Source organism: Sus scrofa, chromosome 2, assembly GCF_054392235.1.
Source record: "Sus scrofa isolate SSC_HxYL_T2T_F1_AM1 chromosome 2, Sscrofa_HxYL_maternal_Yorkshire_Landrace_v2.0, whole genome shotgun sequence".
Classification (NCBI taxonomy): Eukaryota; Metazoa; Chordata; class Mammalia; order Artiodactyla; family Suidae; genus Sus; species Sus scrofa.
In genome coordinates, this window is record NC_139384.1 from 70,502,461 (window position 1) to 70,522,090 (window position 19,630).

General features: G+C 47.0%; 1 protein-coding gene across 3 annotated transcripts in view; it reads left to right on the forward strand.

Annotated features, from left to right (window-relative positions):
- The window catches only part of CIB3 (calcium and integrin binding family member 3), a 28,326-nt gene extending 12,124 nt beyond the window's left edge, over positions 1 to 16,202 (forward strand). The window contains exons 1-6 of one of the 3 annotated variants that reach the window (XM_013994644.3): positions 9,604 to 9,654; positions 9,871 to 9,905; positions 11,566 to 11,677; positions 12,670 to 12,817; positions 13,902 to 14,097; positions 16,067 to 16,202. In XM_013994644.3, the coding sequence (XP_013850098.2) occupies positions 9,604 to 9,654; positions 9,871 to 9,905; positions 11,566 to 11,677; positions 12,670 to 12,817; positions 13,902 to 14,097; positions 16,067 to 16,088 (564 nt within the window). In that variant the 3' untranslated portion in view covers positions 16,089 to 16,202. Of the gene's footprint in view, positions 1 to 9,603; positions 9,655 to 9,685; positions 9,906 to 11,565; positions 11,678 to 12,669; positions 12,818 to 13,901; positions 14,098 to 16,066 lie in introns of those variants that run through there. The other 2 variants (XM_085012528.1, XM_021083597.2) reach the window with 2 other exon arrangements.
- Positions 16,203 to 19,630: the final 3,428 nt, after the last annotated feature.

The window sequence follows — 19,630 nt, forward strand, 5'->3', positions numbered from 1 at the left end:
CTGAGTTAAAAAATTTATCACTTGGTTTTTATTTTTATTTATTTATTTACTTATTTATTTTTGTCTTTTTGCCATTTCTCGGGCCGCTCTCGCGGCATATGGAGGTTCCCAGGCTAGGGGTCGAATCGGAGCTGTAGCCACCGGCCTATGCCAGAGACACAGCAACGCGGGATCCGAGCCGCGTCTGCAACCTACACCACAGCTCACGGCAACGCCAGATCGTTAACCCACTGAGCAAGGGCTGGGACCGAACCCGCAACCTCATGGTTCCTAGTCAGATTCGTTAACCACTGTGCCACGACAGGAACTCCCTATCACTTGGTTTTTAAGACTGAGGGAAGGAGGGAAGAAACCTAAGACCTCCCATAATCCTTTGCTGACATTAACACACACACGCACACTCCATGTAAGAAAACCACACAGTACCAAAAATAAATAAATAAATAAATAAATAAAAGTTAAAAGAAAAAAGGAAAACAAAAAGTAGAAACTTCCCTTCCTGCCTCCTTCCAAAGTGATTAACAGGTTCATTTTGATTCTTTACAGCACAGAAATGTGTACATGCTAACATAATGTGTGTGTGCATGTGTATGTGTATGTGGTGTTCTTTTATTTATGCCCTTAGCTTTTCATTTATCAAAATGTCTTCGAGCTCTTTACAAGACAACAGGTATACCTCCACCCCACCTTCCTCAAAGAAGATGTCCTTAGCCCTCCCCAAGACCATCACAAATCTTATCTCACTTTTGCAAATGGCTTGAATCTGTCGCAGTGGAATTGCTGAGTCCAAGAGTGTGTGCATTTGTGCATTTAAATGTGCACTTCTGGAGTTCCCGTCGTGGCGCAGTGGTTAACGAATCCGACTAGGAACCATGAGGTTGCGGGTTCGGTCCCTGCCCTTGCTCAGTGGGTTAACGATCCGGCGTTGCCGTGAGCTGTGGTGTAGGTTGCAGACGCGGCTCGGATCCCGCGTTGCTGTGGCTCTGGCGTAGGCCGGTGGCTACAGCTCCGATTGGACCCCTAGCCTGGGAACCTCCATATGCCGCGGGAGCGGCCCAAAGAGATAGCAAAAAGACAAATAAATAAATAAATAAATGTGCACTTCTCTTGAACAAATTGTGTGTGGTGCTTTCATGGGGAAGACTGACGGTTGGAGGAAGGAGAAGAACCGACAATTAGCGCCCCCAAATCTGCAGGGGGGCGGACAAAGGAGGGCGCGGTGTCTGCCTTTTTCCTTCCTACCTGCAGGGGTCAGCAAACGACTGCCCAATTTTCTAGTTATAGGCTCCGGAGGAGTTGATGAGATCACCAAGAAAGATTGCGGGGCCAGCCGATGGGGTCGACCGGGTGGCGCCGGCTTACTCGTGGGACCATCCACGAGAGAATTAACTCCTCAGGGAGGGACAGAGAAATCTGTTCTCTCCCAGCCAACCCAGTGGCTTTGGAGCTCTTTTTTGACACTTCCAAGGCTGCGTGCCCTGGAGCGAGTTGTCTGATCTCTCTGAGCTTCTCTTTCCTCTTATAAAATGGGGATAAGGATGATAACAACAGCACCAGCTAATACTTTATATGAACTTATGTGGATCATTTCACTGACTCTCATAGCTACCCTATTATGTAAACCATCTGATTTTATAGGTGGGAAAACTGAGGTACCAACTATAATCCATCCTTACTTTTGTCCCCCACTATATGCCATCCACTGTAAGATGCATCACTATTTTATGAACCTTAAAAAAGTGTTTCTCAACCCTTTCCCCCCATTATTACCCTCTAAAGAAACAATTTTGGGTTCCCACTGCAGCACAGTGGGTTAAAAATCTGACTTCAGTGGCTCAGGTTGCTGGGGAGGTGCGGGTTGGATTCCTGTCCCAGTGCAGTGGATTAATGGATCCAGTGTCACTGAGGCTGCAGTGTAGGTTGCAGCTGTGGCTTGGATTCAGTCCCTAACCTGGGGACTTCCATAGGCCCTGGATGCAGCCATAAAAGAAACCATTTTAATTAATTTAATAAAAGATGCTCAATATTAATAAATAAGAATTTTTCAAGGGGAGTTTAAGCTTTGGAGAGCCACAAAACATTGAAGAACTGAAGATTCTCTTACCCTCTCCACCCCCTCCAACCAATTTTCACTCCCTTGGGGGCAGTATTACCCTATTGCTATTCTGTGTTCTAAGGGGGAAAAGGTGCCAAATAAACTCTGACATAGTGTTTGTGATCACTTAAAATTTTAATTTTTAATTTTAATTTTTTTTTTTTTTTTTTTTTTTTTTGCTTTTTAGGGCCACACCTGCAGCATATGGAAGCTTCCAGGCTAGAGGTTGGGTAGGAGCTGTAGCTACAGGCTTACATCACAGCCACCAGATCTGAGCCTCGTCTGCAACCTATACCACAGCTCATGGCTCACGATGGCAATGACAGATCCTTAACCCACTGATCGAGGCCAGGGATTGTACATGTGTCCTCATGGATACTAGAAGGGCTCATTTCTGCTGAGCCACAGTGGGAACTCCCTAAAATTTTTATTTTATATGCTTTTAAAGAGTCTTGAGATTTTCATTGTATACTACTGCTGTGTATACATACAAAGAAAACACAACAGATCAGTTAAACTTTCCTAAACATCTTCATATTCGAAGTATACTTTTCAAAATCACTTTCCAACTCTAGGTTGTCGATGTCTAAGCTTTGTTGAATGACATCACCCTCTATGCCATCAAGGACCCTCATAAGGAACTTTTTTTTTTTTTTTTTTTTTGTCTGTGTGTCTTTTTGCCATTTCTTGGGCCACTCCCGTGGCATATGGAGGTTCCCAGGCTAGGGGTCCAATCGGAGCTGTAGCCACCAGCCTATGCCAGAGCCACAGCAACTTGGGATCCAAGCCGTGTCTGCGACCTACACCACAGCTCACGGCAAGGCTGGATCCCTAACCCACTGAGCAAGGGCAGGGACCGAACCCGCAACCTCATGGTTCCTAGTCGGAGTCGTTAACCACTGCGCCACGACGGGAACTCCAGGAGCATTTTTTTCTTTCTTTTCTTTTTTCTTTCTTCTTCTTCTTCTTCTTCTTTTTTTTTTTTTTTTTGTTTGTCTTTTTAGGGTTTTACCCATGGCATATGGATGTTCCCAGGCTAGGGGTTGAATCAGAGCTGCAGCTGCCAGCCTTCACCACAGCCACAGCAACTCAGAATCTATGTGTCTGTGAACTAAACCACAGCTCACGGCAACATCGGCTTAAACCACTGAGCAAGGCCTTGTCCTACTGGATACTAGTCAAATTCATTACCACCGAGCCGCAATGAAAATTCCTCTTTTCTTTTCTTTTTTTTTTTTTTCTCTTTGTCTTTTTGTCTTTTGGGGCCACACCAGTGGCATATGGAGGTTCCCATGTTAGGGGTCGAATCAGATCTGCAGCTGCCGGCCCACGCCACAGTCACAGCAACGCGGGATCCGAACTGTGCCTGCCACCTACACCACGGCTCACGATGGCAATGACAGATCCTTAACCCACTGAGCGAGGCCAGGGATTGAACCTGTGTCCTCATGGATGCTACTCAGGTTCGTTAACCAATGAGCCATGACAGGAACTCCATCTTTTCTTTTATTTTAAAGATTATTGAAGCATAGTTGATTTACAATGTTGTGGTAATTTCTGCTGTACAACAAAGTGATTCAGTTATATATGTACATACATCCATTCTCTTTGAGATTCTGTAGTCTATACCGTAAGGGAATTTAAAAATACCTTGTTCTGCTTTGCCCCATGGCTGAAATCCAGGATATAAAATAAGATATTGTTGCATATTGTTTATCATAATAAAGCTGGAACTGATCTGTGCCAAGATAAAATTATTTATACCATAAAAAAATGATTGCTTGGAAAAACAAAAAAGAAAAAATTTCGTCATTGGAGCTGGTGTATTGGAGACACAACCCCAAATGTCTATGAGTAGTAGCTTAATTAATGAAGATTAATTACCTTAATCATAGTTAGTGCTTGCTGAGTCCCTGCATAGCACCAGCTGGCTGGCTCCCTCTCAATTCTGGGACACTCACTCCAGGCTCAGGGCCTTTGCACTTGCTGTTCCCACTGCCAAGGACTCTCTTCCCACTCAGTTTATTTACTCATTTTCTTCTAGTCCCTACTCATATGTCAACCTGTCAGAGGTGTCTTCCTTTCCTAATATCTATAGCCCACTCTCATATCTATCTTTGTCATTTTATTTTCCTTCCTATAATTTAGCACTCCTCACTAATTATGTGTTTTAAAATTTTTATTGGAATATAGCTGATTTACAACATTGTGTTAGTTTCAGGTGTACAGCAAAGTGATTCAGATATATATATATCTCCATATATCCATTTCTTTTCCCATGTAGGTCACTACAGAGTATTGATAGATTTCCCTGTGCTGTACAGTAGGTCCCGGAGGAGTAATTACGTGTTTCTTTGGTGGCTTCACTGGAATGTGAGATCTGTGAGAACAGGAACTTGGTTTTGTTCATGGATGCATTACCCAGGACAGCGCCTGGCACACAGTTGGTATTCAGTCATTTGTTGTTGATGGTGGGGATGTTGCATAACCAAAATCACAAAGTGTCTGATGGGGTCAGACATAGGAAGCTGGACTTAATGAGGCAATGGGGAGGAAGGAGGTCTTTAAAAATTAGTTTTGTTATTATTTTTATTTGTATATTTTAATTTTTCTTTTTTGGCTGCTCCTGCAGCATGCAGAAGTTCCCAGGCCAAGGACTGAACCAGAGCCATAGCATTGACAATGCCAGGTCCTTAACTCATGGAGCCACCAGGGAACTCCCATTATCATCTTCATTTAAAAAAAGAAGTATTTGCAAGCAATAACATTCACCTGTTTTGGTGTACTGTATTATGAGTTTTGACAAATGAATATAGCCATGTTACAATCAAGATATAGAACAGTTCCATCACCTTCGAATTCCCTTGTCCCTCTCCGCCCCAACCCCTCAGCCCCTGGCAACCATTGCTCTGTTTTCTGTTCCTATGATCTTGTCTTTCTGAGACTGTGACATAAGTGGAATCATTCAGTAGGTGGGTGGCCTCTTGAGTCACTTGAAAGAAGTGAGGCTTCTTTCACTTAGTGAAATGCATTCGATGTTCACCCACATTATGGATATCAGTTGTTGATTCCTTTTTATGACTGAGTAGTATTTTATTGTATGGAAAAACTGCAGTTTCTTATCCATTCTTTAGGTGAAGGGCATTTGTGTTGTTTCCAGTTTTTGAAGATTATGACTAAAATTGATATAAAATTTTATGTACAAAAAATTAAAGCTGAAATATAATCAATAAAGTTACCCTTTAAAATGCATAATTCAGTGGCATATAGCACATTCACAAAGCTGTGCAACCTTCCCCACTATCTAATTCCAGAGCATTTGCAGCATCTCAAAAAAGAGAGACTTACAGCCAATAGCAACCCCTCTCCATTCTCCTCCTTTAGCCCCTGGCAACTCTGTTTTCTCTCTATGTAGATTTGCCTCTTTTAAACATTTCATGTAAATGGGATCATACAACATGGGACTTTTTGTGTTTCGCTTCTTTCACTCAGAATAATAATTTTGAGGTTCATCCATGTTGTAGCATGAATCAGTGAATCATTCTTTGTTATAACTGCACTATTTCATAGTGTGGATAGACCACAGTTCCTTTATTCATCGACCTATTGGTAGCCATTTGGGTTGTTTCTACTTTCTGGCTATTTTGAATAATGCTGCTATGAACATTCATGTACAAATTTTTATGTGGACTTTTTTTTTTTTTTTTTTTTTTTTTTTTAGGGCTGCACCTGCAGCATATGGAAGTTCCCAGGCTAGGGGCTGAATTGGAGCTGCAGCTACCAGCCTACACCACAGCCACAGAAACACCAAATCTGAGTCACATCTGAGAACTATGCTGCAACTTGTGGCAATGCCAGATCTTTAACCCACCTAGTGAGGCCAGGGATCAAATCTGTATCCTCATGGATGCCATGTCGGATTCTTAACCTGCTGGGCCACAACAGGAACAACTGAACCTATATTTCAATTCTCTCCAGCTAGGAGTAAAAATTGCTGGGTCATATGGTAACTCTAAGTTTAACTTTTTATTTTTTATTTTTGTCTTTTTAGGGCTGCACCCTTGGCGTATGGAAGTTCCCAGTCTAGGGGTCCAATCGGAGCCATAGCAATAGCAATGCGACATCTGAGCCGAGGCTAAGACCTACACCACAGCTCATGGCAATGCCAGATCCTAAACCCATTGGGCAAGGCCAGGGATGGAACCTGCGTCCTCATGGTTACAGGAGGTTGGTTGGTTGGTTTCGTTAACTGCTGAGCCACGATGGGAACTCCCAAGTTTAACTTTTTAAAGAACTGCCAGACTGTTTTCCAAGGTGGCTATGTCATTTTACATTCCCATTGGCAGTAGGATGGTTCCAATATCTCCACATCCTGGCTGACACTTGTTATTGTCTATCTTTCTTATTATAACCATCTTAGGGGGTGTGAAGTGGTATTTTTTTTTTTTTTTTTTTTTTAAGGGCTGCACCTGCAGCATATGGAGGTTCCCAGGCTAGGGGTCAAATCTGAGCTATAGCCACTGGCCTGCACCACAGCCACAGCAATGCCAGATCCGAGCTGCAGCTGTGATCTACATCACAGCTCACAGCAATCCCAGACCCACTGAACGAGGCCAGGGATCAAACCTGCATCTTAATGGACATTAGTCAGATTCATTTCCACTGAGTCATGATGGAAACTCCTGTCATTGTGGTTTTGACTTGCATTCATCTAATGACTAATGATGTTGAGGGTCTTTTCATGTGCTCATTGGCCATGGAGAAATGTCTATTCAAATCTGTTACCCATTTGCTTTGTTTTGTTTTGTTTTAATAGACTTTATTTTTATTTTTTATTTTTTGCTTTTTAGGGCTGTACCCATGGCACATGGAGGTTCTCAACCTAGGGGCTGAATTGGAGCTACATTTGCCAGCCTATGCCACAGCCATAGCAACACCAGATCTGAGCCATGTCTGTGACCTATACCACAGCTCATGGCAACGCCAGATCCTTAACCCACTGAGTGAGGCCAGGGATCGAACCCGAAACCTCATGGTTCCTAGTCGGATTTCGTTTCTGCTGTGCCACGGTGGGAGCTCCTTTATAGACTTTATTTTTAGAGCAGTTTTAGTTCACAGCAAAATTAAGAGGAAGGTATAGGGATTTCTCTTATATCTCCTGCCCGGCAGCCTCCTCAGTTATCAACATCCCTTGCCAGAGTGTTACAATTTTTTTTTTTTTTTGTCTTTTTGCCATTTCTTGGGTCGCTCCTGTGGCATATGGAGGTTCCCAGGCTAGGGGTCCAATCGGAGCTGTAGCCACCGGCCTACGCCAGAGCCACAGCAATGCGGGGTCCAAGCCGTGTCTGCGACCTACACCACAGCTCATGGCAACGCCGGATCCTTAACCCACTGAGCGAGGCCAGGGATCGAACCCGAAACCTCATGGTTCCTAGTCGGATTCATTAACCACTGAGCCAGGACGGGAACTCCAGCGTGTTACAATTGATGAAACAACATTGCCCCATCATCAGCCAGGGTACATAGTTTACATTAGAATTCACTCATGCTGTGTTTGGACAATTGTATAATGACACACATCCATCCGTATAGTATCACACAGAGTAATTTCACTGCCCTAAAAATCCTCTGTGTTTCACATATTCACCCCCTCCATCCCCCTAACCTTTGCCCATTTTTTACTTGGCTTATGTGTCTTTTTGTTGTAGACTTGTAACAGTTTTTATACAGCCTAGAGACTAGTCACTTATCAATTATATGATTTATAAATGTTTCTATTTTGTGGGCACATATAGGTTTTCATTTCCCCTGGGCAAATATCAGTGGGATTGCTGAGTAATATGTAAAGTGCACGTTTAACTTTACAAAAAACTGCCAACCCATTTTCCAGAGTGGCTGTACCATTTTGCATCACCACAAGCAGCATATAAGAGTTCCAGTTGTTCAACATCCTTGTCAACACTTGGTATGGTCAGTTTTTTTTTCTCAAAAATTATATTCGGGGGGGGGCGGTCTTTAAATCCTGGTCATAGTCACATTTTTTTTTTTAGGGCCACACCTGTGGCACATGGAAGTTCTTAGGCTATGGGTCAAATTGGAGCTGTGGCTGCCAGCCTGCATCACAACCACAGCAATGCCAGATCCAAACCACATCTGTGACCTACACCAACAGCTTGTGGCAACGCTGGATAATTAACTAAGTGAGGCTAGGGATCTAACCAGCATCCTCATGGATACTAGTTGGGTTCTGAACCCACTGAACAACAACGGATCTCCTCATAGTCACATTTTATAAGATGATGTCACATGCTTGAGCAGAGGATGGAAGCTGAGACAGGGACCAGAGGAGCCTGGTGGGAGGAATGCAATGGTCCAGGCCAGGGATAGTGGGGATGAGGGAAGAGGAAGATTCACAAGTGGTTCAGGGGGCCAGGGTATGGAGCTGGAAGTAGCTGAGCAGGAGAAAAAAGTGGAAGGAGGCCAGATCTAGAGTGGGAAGGGCATGGGAGTGCCAAGTTGGGAATTTCTGGCTCCCCAATTTTCTGCCCAAGAGCATTCTGGGTTTGAATAAGGTTGGTAGCTGCTACATTGTATTTGCCTCCTGGGGATGCCTGGTGCACATTAGCACATTAAAGGCTCTGACAAGTTCTGCAACAAAAAACTCTGTTGTTATTTAACCCAAACTTAGACATTGGATTGCTTTTCTCAAGCCATAACATTACTCTCATCATCATTTCCAATGCACAATTCATCTTTTTTATTCCCCATTATGTGCCTAGAATTGGGTTATATCCAATGGTCAAATATTTTGGGAGGGTGCATTAATGATCTTATTAGGTCTTCAGAACAACTCTGTGAAGTGGGTACTAATATAATTTCCACATTACAAACAAGGCTCAGAGAGGCCAGGTGATTTGCCTAAGGTCACACAGCTACTGTGTAGAGAAATGGAATTTGATCTGGAGTGTGCTCACAACCTTTCCACCACCCTGCCCATCTCCTGAAGGTGCCCCATACTGGGAGTTCCCCTGTGGCACAGCAGGTTAAAGATTTGGCATTGTCTCTGCAGTGGCTTGGGTCACTGCTGTGGCGCAGGTTTGATTCCTGGCCTGGGAACTTCCACATGTCGTGGATTTGGCAAAAAAAAAAAAAAAAAGAAAGAAAAAGAAAAAGAAAAAAATAATATTCCCCCATGCCCCTAGTCTCTCCTGGTAGTGGCAGCTGTGGTTTTCCCACTGAGGTGACCTCCCTGTGAGGAACCCTGTGACCTCCCACAGCCCTTCTCCTTCCCCTGATGGCCAAGGACACACTCAGGCCGTTGCCCAGAGAGCTTGGCTGTAACTTGAGTCTCACCCAGGCTGGGGGTGATGCGGCGGGTGGGCAGGTGACAGCCAGGGCAGGGAGATTTGCCCAGACACCAATGTGCGGCAGCCTGGCAACCGGCGTGGCCCTGAGGAGACTGGGGTCTTTTAGGAGTCTGTTCCAGAGTCCTGACAGTGGCCTTCACCATGGGCAACAAGCAGACAGTGTTCACACATGAGCAGCTAGAAGCGTATCAGGTAGGGGTGATGGACTGGACCCTTGGTGGCTTTGGCAGCCTTTATTTCCTGGCCTGCGAGATGGGGACGGCCTCGCTTTCTTCCTGGGTGTGCACTCAGTAAGCATTCCTGGGGCAGTTCTGGGTGTGGCATCAGGCAGCGATGGGTATGCGATTGTGGGAGAAGAAAGAGGCCCTCCAGGCAGGCTCTGTGCCAAGCCAACATTTCTCTCCGCAGGACTGCACCTTCTTCACGAGGAAGGAAATCATGAGGTCAGTCTAGAGAGGAAAGGAAGGAAGAGCTGGACACTTTCTATATATTGCTGGATTTGCAGTTTGTCCTGGATTTGCCGTCTGACCTCACTCAATGCTTCATGGGGGTTAAATGGGGGGGATCGCGTGCATGGTCAGTGAATGGATGCAGAGAGGGGAAGGTTGAGAAGTCACATCTGGTCCTATTGTCACACTTCTAGGCTGACGACTTGGGCTTTCTTCTAAGGGTGGTGGGGAGCCATAGAGAGTGTGCGAGCAGGGGAGAGGCAGATCGGCATGTTAGGAAAGATCCCCCTGAAGCTGGTGTGAAGAGGCTGGGAACTGGGGGCAGACTCTAGAGCCAGCTTTGGGCTGTGGGTTTGGCATCAAGATTAGAGAGAGAGGAGGTGGCCCTGGGCTGCAGCAGGTCCCTGGTGTGAGCAAGGTGGGCATAGATGGACAGTCTATATCATCACTCAGCTCACAGAGCCATTGTCCAGAGGCCCCGACCCATGAACTTGGAGCTGTGAAACCCAAGCTGGCTGGGGTTTGACTGCAGAGTGATCGGGGCCAAGGCCCCAATTGTGTGGGCATTGGACATCCATTATTGATTGGCATACCTTTCGCCAGTTAGCCCCATTGTCTGGGGAAGAACAGCTCACAGGGTCGTCATGGCCATTACGATTGGATTACTGATGGGGAGACTGAGGCTCAGACACAAGAGACTTACCTTGGGCCGCTGGATAGATGGGTAGAGCCCAAGGAATTTGAGGGCTAACATTTTGTCTGTCTCAAGCTTCTTGCTTGTCAGACAGATCTACTCAGGAGAAGAAGGGAAGAGAGACTTGCTCAAAACTATGCAGAAACCCAAACCCAAACCCAGACTATTCTCTGAGATGATTCAGAACTGAAGCTTGAAATACCCCTTCCCTAGCCATCATATGACCCAGAGGCTCTGGTCCCCCTCAGGGACAGTCCTTAGATAGTCCTGTCCCCTTAGCAACTTGGGGATATCTGACTCATCAAGAATGGTCTCTGTAAGCCTGCTGCTCAGCATGCCCCAATGATGGTATGGTGTCATCAGGTGAGGGCATTGGAGTAGAGAGCTGGCCTCACAATCTAGGTAGTGTGTTTGGTGGCATTTGGTGTTTTACAAAATGCTTATCATTTACCCTTTTGGAAAATCTGAATAGTAGACTTTTTTCTGCTCTTCTGCATTATGGAAAGAGAGAAAGTATGAGGTTGGAGGTCTTTAGAGGCAAGGTCTTGCCAAAAACATGATGATGTCCAGAGATTCATAGATTGGCTCAGAATCTCTGAATGCTGATGTGCCCCAAGCACCCTCCTTCTGTCAACCTCATCTGCCTGGTAAGCTTCTACTCATGCTTCAAAGCCCAGCACCAATGCCCCCTCCTACAGGAAGTCCTTCCTCCTTCTTGGCTTGTTTTCCCCCCTCTGGTTTCCCCTAGCCCTGAAGCCTTCTCTTTACCTTGGCCTTGTCCCAGGAGGATAGACATGCCTATGTCTGGCCTTGTGTGTGTGAGGTTGGGCTCATGGCTGATAGTGCTTGGGGACTCAGCATTCTTCAGTATAGAGTGAACAGCTATAAGAGTGAAAGAGTAGGGACAAGCCACCCCTACTCATCTCCTAGATCTTCTCATTATTTTTCTCCCCACATCAGGCTCTTCTATCGCTACCAGGACCTGGCCCCCCAGCTTGTTCCTCTTGACTATACCAGCTGCCCTGATGTGAAGGTGCCCTATGAGCTCATTGGCAGCATGCCTGAGCTGAAGGTACGCCTGAACCATGGGACAGGTGGGGGAAAAAATTGTAGGAATATCCCTTGCTATATCCCTATGAGGTGAGTACTGTGATTATTTCCATTTTACAGATGAAGAAATTGAATTTCAGAGATGTCAAGACACTTGTTCATAGTAACACAACTAGGATGTGATAGAGACAGGAATCAAACTCTGGGTTGTAGGGAATATGAGACAAGACAATGCAGGAAAAGAGCTCGGCACAAGACCTGCTTCATGGCAAGTACTCAGGGAATGTTCTTTTTATAGTAGGAGCTAGTAAATGCAGGTTCTTCTCAGTTGGATGTTTGACACATAGTTTGTGACTATGAAGGGGACTTGTGGGGTGAGTGACTGTGAGTAGAGATTATTTTATCACAATGGACAGAAACCTGACTCAAGAAGGACAGAATGGGTTGGATCATGTGAACAAAAAATGCAGGGAGAAGGCTAGCAGCATGTATAGCTGGAACCAGGGTCTCTGAAGATATGCTTGAGAATCTGCCTCTATCTTTCAGCTTCTCTTAGGAAGAGGCTTCAGTCTCAGGCAGCCTGTCCTCTTGAGGTAGTGAAAGGAAAGCTTACCTGACCCAGATTTCCTCCCATCAGCTCTGCAACAAGCAGAAAGCAGATCTCTCCATCCAAACTTTTCAGAAACTGTCCCAGGGCAGCCTCTGATTGGCCAGTTTGAGTCACATGCCCAACCCAGAGGCAATCACAGTTGCCAGGAGAATGGGAATCTCTGATTGGCTTCTCCTGGGTCATGTGACTTCTTCTGGAGCTGGAAGTGGGGTCAACAGTCACCCAGACCCCGGGGGCGGGGGGGGAGAATGGAGCTGCCAGAAGTCCTCTCCAGGAACCACGGGAGGGAGGGAGTCTTGGTGAAGGGTACTTGGAGGTTCCCAGGAAGGAGGGAGTGATAACTATAGAACCTCCCCCACCACAAGATCCTGGTCAGGGATGGGCTCCCCGCTTCCTGTTTCTAGGACAACCCGTTCCGTGAAAGGATTGCCCAGGTCTTCTCTGAGGATGGGGATGGACACATGACCTTGGATAACTTCCTGGACATGTTTTCCGTGATGAGTGAAATGGCTCCCCGGGACCTCAAAGCCTACTATGCTTTTAAAATTTATGGTGTGTGCAGGGCCCCGGGGTGGGGAAGTGGGAACAAGGGTGGGTCCTGGGCCAGGGAATGCCCTGCTGTCACAAATATCTCCCCCAGGGCTCTGAGGTCCTGCATGGCCCAGTCCTTCACCCTGCTCTGGTACCTCCCACCTCATCCCTTTGCTCACTCCATTCCAGCCATACTGGCCTGGCTCTTTCTCCCAAACACAAAACTCCTTCTGCTTTCAGGCCTTTGCCTCTGCTGTGCCCTTTGTCTAGACTACCTTTCCCCTGGCTCCTTCTTACCTCGAAATTGAGGTCCAGAGTAGCCCTTGCCCCGAGTGACTCTCCATGCCACATAGTATTTCTCTCCTAGCATGGAGCAATGCTGCTTAATTTATTGTTCCTTCATCTGCTCACTTATAATTTCTCTCTGAGGAGACCCAAGGTCAGGGGTGGTGTGTTTTGTACACCATCTCTCTCTGTGTCTGGCACATAGTAGGTACTCAATAAATACTTGTTGAGGAGTTTTCACTGTGGCTCAGTGGGCTAAGAACCCAGCTAGTATCCATGAGGATGTGGCTTTGATCCCTGGCTTCATGCAGTGGGTTAAGGATCCAGTATTGCTGCAAGCTCTGGTGTAGGTCCCAGATGCAGCTTGGATCTGGCGTCGCTGTGGCTGTGGTGTAGGCTGGCAGCTGTGGCTCTGATTTGACCCCTAGCCAGTGAACTTCTGCAGGTGTGGCCCTAAAAAGAAAATAAATAAATATTTGCCAAATGAATGAATGAATGAATGAAAATTCATCACAGTGCCTGGCATACAGTAGGCACTCAATAAATACTTGTTGAAAGAGGGGATGAATAAGAAACAATTATCACATGCCTGACGCATAGTAGGTGCTCAATAAATACTTGAGTGAATGAATGACTTCCCAGCAGGTCCCTGCCCAATTCCAAAGCAAGATCCAGCTCTTACCCCCAGGGTCTTGTGTTCCTTCCAGTGCCTGAGTTTCCTCCGCTGTAACACGGGGACAAGATATACCCATGACTAGCCTGGCTTGCCTGCACCCTGCTGTCCCCTCACCCTCATGTCCCCTTCCATTCTGCTGTACAGACTTTAACAACGATGACTACATCTGTGCGTGGGACCTGGAGCAGACCGTGACCAAGCTGACACGAGGAGAGCTGAGTGCTGAGGAGGTGAGCCTGGTGTGTGAGAAGGTGCTGGATGAGGCTGATGGGGACCATGATGGGCGGCTTTCCCTGGAAGACTTCCAGAACATGATCCTGCGGGCACCAGACTTCCTCAGGTGATATTCCTCACTGCCCCACACAGTCAGTTCCCACCTCTGAGAGGCGCCCTTATGAAACAGGTTCACAGACTCCATTTGTGAAAGTTCCTTTGGTCATTCATTGGTGACCTCGGGAAATTTTCCCAACCTCCTTGTCTTCAGTCCCTGCGTGTTTAAAATGTGGATAATTGGCATTCCCACTGTGGTACAGTGGGTTAAGCATCTGATTGCAGCGGCTCGGTGGCTATAGAGATGTGGGTTCCAGCCCGGCCCAGAGCAGTGGATTAAAGGATCTGGTGTTGCTGCAGCTGTGGTGTAGGTTGCAGCTGTGGCTCGGATTCAATCCCTGGACTGGGAACTTCATATGCCACTGATGAAGCCATAAAAATAAATAAACTAAAATGGCAATAATTAGACACCCTGTTGACACCTCCTGTGTCACAGGGTCACAGCTCTTTGGGTGAGTGGAACACGCTTTGACTTCAGCCCTCACTTTCCTGAACATTTTGCAGTGAACAGACTACACAACTGTGCTTGGCAGCCCTGGGGAGAATCAGAGCCCCTGCTGCAGGGCAGAAAGTGGGGATTCAGCGAGTTAATGCAGGGGGTAGCCAGCCACTTTTTTCCATGCCTCCTGTGAACTAAGAAGGGTATTTATATTTTTAAATGGTTGGGGGGAAAAATCAAAGAATAATCATACTCCATGACACATGAAAATGATATGAAATTCAAATTTCTGTGTCCATTGCTAGTTTTATTGGTACACAGGCATGCCCACCTGTGTACATATTGTCTGTGGCTGCTCTTTTTTCTTTTTTTTCTTTTTACGGCCATACTTGTGGCATATGGAAGTTCCTGGGCTAGGGATCAAATGGGAGCTACAGCTGAGGCCTATACCACAGCCACAGCAACACCAGATCCAAGCCCCATCTGTGACCTACACCAAAGCCTGTGGCAACACTGGATCCTTAACCCACTGAGTGAGGCCAGGGCTTGAACCCACATCCTCATGGATACTAGTTGGGTTCTTAACCCACTCTGCCACAATGGGAGCTCCCTATGACTGCTTTTAAGCTACAAGATGTCCTTGAGTCATTGTGTAAGTTGGAAAATATCAACATTTGGCTCTTTGCAGAAAAAAAACTGACTCCTGATCTAGTACATGGAAAGAGTTTAGAGCAGTGCCTGGCTCATAGTAGGTGTTCAAGAACTGTGTGCTATGGTTGTTGTTGTGGCTATTATAACTGGTGGTAGCCTTGCATGCCCAGAGGGCCTCTCCTCTACCCTGAATAAGCAAGGCTGGATGAATCCCTTGCCACTAGCTGAGCACCCACTCTGTGTCCTGCCCCGCACATTCGCCCCCTTTGCCCTCATTACAGCCCTATGAAGGAGGGACAGCTATTACCCCCATTTTACAGGGAAGTAAACTGAGGCCCAGAGAGGGGTAGCCATGTACTTCAAGTCTGGGGCAGAGCCAGGATGTCAACTCCAATCCAAAATGGTGTGTTCTTGAGAGTTCCCATTTTGGCAGAGCAGAAACAAATCTGACTGGAATCCATGAGGACAGAGGTTTGATCCCTGGCCTTGCTCAGTGGGTTGGGGATCTGGCGTTGCCGTGAGCTGTGGTGTAAGTTGCAGACGTGGCTCGGATCCTGTGTTGCTGTGGCTGTGGCTGTGGCTGTGGCTGTGGCTGGCAGCCACAGCTCTGATTCAATTCCTAGCCTGGGAATTTCCAAATGCTGCAGATGCAGCTCTAAAAAGCAAAAAAAAAAAAAAAAAAAAAAAAAAAAAAAAAAAAAAAAAGTGTGTTCTTTCAACCCCTGTGGGGTCAGGAGAGCCATGGCCTGGGTTTTTTGGAGGGGGTCCAACTTCTCCCACCCCATGGCTCCTTGTTTGCCTCGGGGACTCCTGGTGGGAGTGTTGGGGAGGAGGACAGAGAAAGGGTGCCCTCTGCCTGCTGACAGACTCCTTTCCTCTTTGCACACAGCACCTTCCACATCCGTATATGAGGGTTCCGAGGAAGGAGAGACAAGCCAGAGGAAGGTGCAGTGACCCCTCAGTCCACTGCGGAATCTGGTCTCCCTGGGCTCTGGGAATAAATAAACACGCATCGCTGAATCACAGATGCTCACAAAAGATGTTTTCCACCTTAAACCTGGCAGACTAGAGGGAGGCGGCCTGGGATCTTGCCTCTATCCTCACTGTGTGATCCTGGGTGTGGATGCACCTTCTCAGGGTCATAATCTCCTCATTTGTACAAGAAGTGTCGAGGTCTTTACACATGGGTGGAAAAAGAATTTTCCAGCATAGCAAGGTGAAGAGAAAGAAGAGTTTATTGAGATGAGGGATGGTGCTAGCCCAGCTGGACGACTTCCTGAAGAACACGGAGAGCCAACCTGGAGGCCTTGGTCCTGTTTTTATAGCCCAGGGAGAGGAGAGGTCTTATAATAGACCTGCTGGCCTGCTGATTGGTTGGGGAAAGAGGGGTCTTATGATACACTTGCTGGTTGGTTGGGGGGTATAACGTCCCTTTAGGGCTGGGGTGAGGAGTGGGCCACATACCTTTCCTAGTAGGGGGTATAGGAAGGGGTAGGCCAGGTTGTTCAAGGTGGGGGAGGGGGCATTACAAGGATATGGATGGGGTGATGATAAGGGTCTGGTAATTCTTGTCTTGGTTCGAGGCTTTGAGTTCTAGCTCCTTGAAGGGTCTTTGAAGTCCCACAGGAAGGGGCTGACGTCTAGATTCTCTCTCCACTGTTAGGGCTGGTATTGCCTCCATGTGGGTCTTGGTGAGCAGAGATGAGGTGCTGAGGTCAGGCCTGTGCTGTCCCACCCCAGGGACTCCCTACCCCCAACTGCTTGTTGCTGAAACTTGGCCTCTGTCCACCAGTGTTGAATAGAAATATGGCAACGGAGTTTGGGGTAAAGGAGAAAAAAATAGCTTTATTGCTTTGCCAGGCAAAGGAGGCCATGGCAGGTGCACTCAAGTCTGTGCCCCCCTTGGGAGAGATTAGGAAGTGGTTTTATAGTTTTGGGAGTAGAAAATAGAGCCACAGATTAGGATCAGGTTAAATGCTACCTTTCATTCTTCTTCAAAGTTGGTGTTTAGTGGCCCAAGGACAGGTTCTGATGGTCATCCTCTCTTTCATTTGTTGGAGATTTTAGTTCTGCAGAAGATCTCAAGGATATTGCTATGTATATATCTTGAAGAGAAACCAGGACCCTGTCCCAAGGCTACACTATTGTCTCTTGACTTCTCCTCCCTGGTCCCTGCATTCCCTCCCTTCTCTGATTAGCAACTGTTTGAACCTGCCCTTTGGAAATCAGGGAAGGTCATAGAGGCTGAAGCTTATTCCCTAAGAACAAGAAATGGGGGAAACAGAAAGGCTTGTGCCCAGGAGCCCCACAGGGTCCTGCCAGTTTCATGTTCAAGTACCTTTTCTTCCCCTCTCAACCCCTGAATTCTTCAAGGGGACTAAAGCATCATCAACTTGATGATTCATTAGAACTGCCAGAGGAGGCCTCTGGGAAAGGGGTGGTAGTCAGAATGTCATTCACTGAGGCTGGCACAGTGCTTTTCAGTTTATTAAGCACCTGCCATTCTGCCATCACCATAGCTGCCTATGACATCCCAGCAGGGTTGGCCGAGGTGCAATCACACTTCATTAAGAGGCAACGGTGACTTGCCCAAGGCTACACCCAAGCATGGGTTCTTGTCTAACACTTGGAAATGAATTGCCTGAGGATATACGTGTGCTGACAAGGCAAAACACTTTATCAGGAAGGGATTCCAGGGTGGAGAGCTCCAGGGCAAGGGAACCCAGGAGAACTGCTCTGCCATGTGGCTTGCAGCTTCATGTTTTATGGAAATGGGGTGAGTTTATGGGTTGTCTCTGGCCAGTCATCTTGCTTGGCCTATATTTGGTCTGACTCAGGGTCCTTCCTGGTGGCACGCACATCTCAGCCAAGATGGATTCCAGTGCCAAGGATTCTGGGAGTTGGTCATCTCCTCCCTCTTTTTGTCTCCTCCCAAATCCTCCAGTTAATTTTGGGGGCAGCACCATATTTCTTATCAAGAACTCCTGTTGTGAGACAACTCATGCAAGCAGTTATTACCATGCCTGGCCAAGGGGGGCAGTTTCAGTCAATGGTTCCCTAAGAGAGGTAGATTTGAACCCAGGCCCACCTCATTCTAGATCCCAGATTTGGGAAGTCCCACGCCCACTCCACCTATGATCATCCTGGGGGCCCTGTCTGTGGCCCCGATCCATCCAAGCAGTGGTCACTCCTGCAACTGAGATCATCCCCCAGGGACTTTCCTACACACCTCCACTGTGTATTATTTCTAGGGCACCCACTCCCATCTTAACCCCCATTTTCTAAGTACCTACTGTGTGCCAAAGTCCAGGTTTTATTTGAATTCTGCCAGTCCATCCTGAGAAAGAGGGACTGATTTTTTTGCCATTTTCCAGATGAGGAAAGAGGCCCAGAGAGGTCTAATGACTCACCAAACAACACACAGCACCACAACACAAGATGGTGCCCTCCCCAGAGCCCACCCACCAACCACAGCCCTGGGTTGCCTCTCTCTCTCCTTTTATCTTTTTTTTAGGGTTGCATTTGCGGCATATGGAAGTTCCCAGGTGAGGGGTCGAATCATAGCTGCAGCTGCTGGACTACACCGCAGCCATAGCAATGCCAGATCCGAGCCACGTCTGTGACCAATGCTGCAACTCACGGCAACGCCTCGTCCCTAACCCATTGAGTGAGGCCAGGGATGGAACCCGCATCCTCATGGATACAAGCTGGGTTCTTAACCCGCTGAGCCACAACAAGAACTTTCTGTTTCTCCTTTTTTAAAGGAAAGGGCATCCTATGCTTCTTCTGAAGCTGCCCTTAATGTTGGGAGTGCTTACTGTGTGCGAAGCCCTCTTTCCACAAGTCTCATCTCTTTTGCACAAGAACCCTGTTTACAGATGAGGATGTCCTCAGGGTTGAGCCTGGGAGCAGGGGATGTGTGGAAAGGGCTCAAACTGACCTGGCTTCAAATCCTGGTGCTGACACTCTGGTCATGTGACCTTGGCCACACCTCTCTTCCTCTCTGAACCTCAGTCTCTTCTTTAAAATGTGCAGGAGCCTACCTGATGGAGCTGCTCAGAGGTAAGAAAGAAACAAGGAATGTGGAGGATCTGGTGTTGGGCCTGGCACACAATAGGTGTCCCAGATGCCATTGTTGTAACATTATCGTTAGTATTATCATTATTATTGTTATTAAAATAACCAGGTCCTGAGTTCCCATTGTGGCTCAGAAGGTTAAGAACCTGGTGTCCATGAGGATGTGGGTTGATCCCTGGCTTTGCACAATGGGTTAAGGATCTGGCGTTGTTACAAGGTGCACCATAGGTTGCAAATGTGGCTCAGATCTGGCGTTGCTGTGGCTGTGGCATAGGCTGGCAGCTATGGCTATGGCTCAGCCTGAGAACCATAGCCTCAGAACCTCCATATGCCGCAGGTGCGGCCTAAAAAAGAAAAAAGAAAATGACAAGGTCAC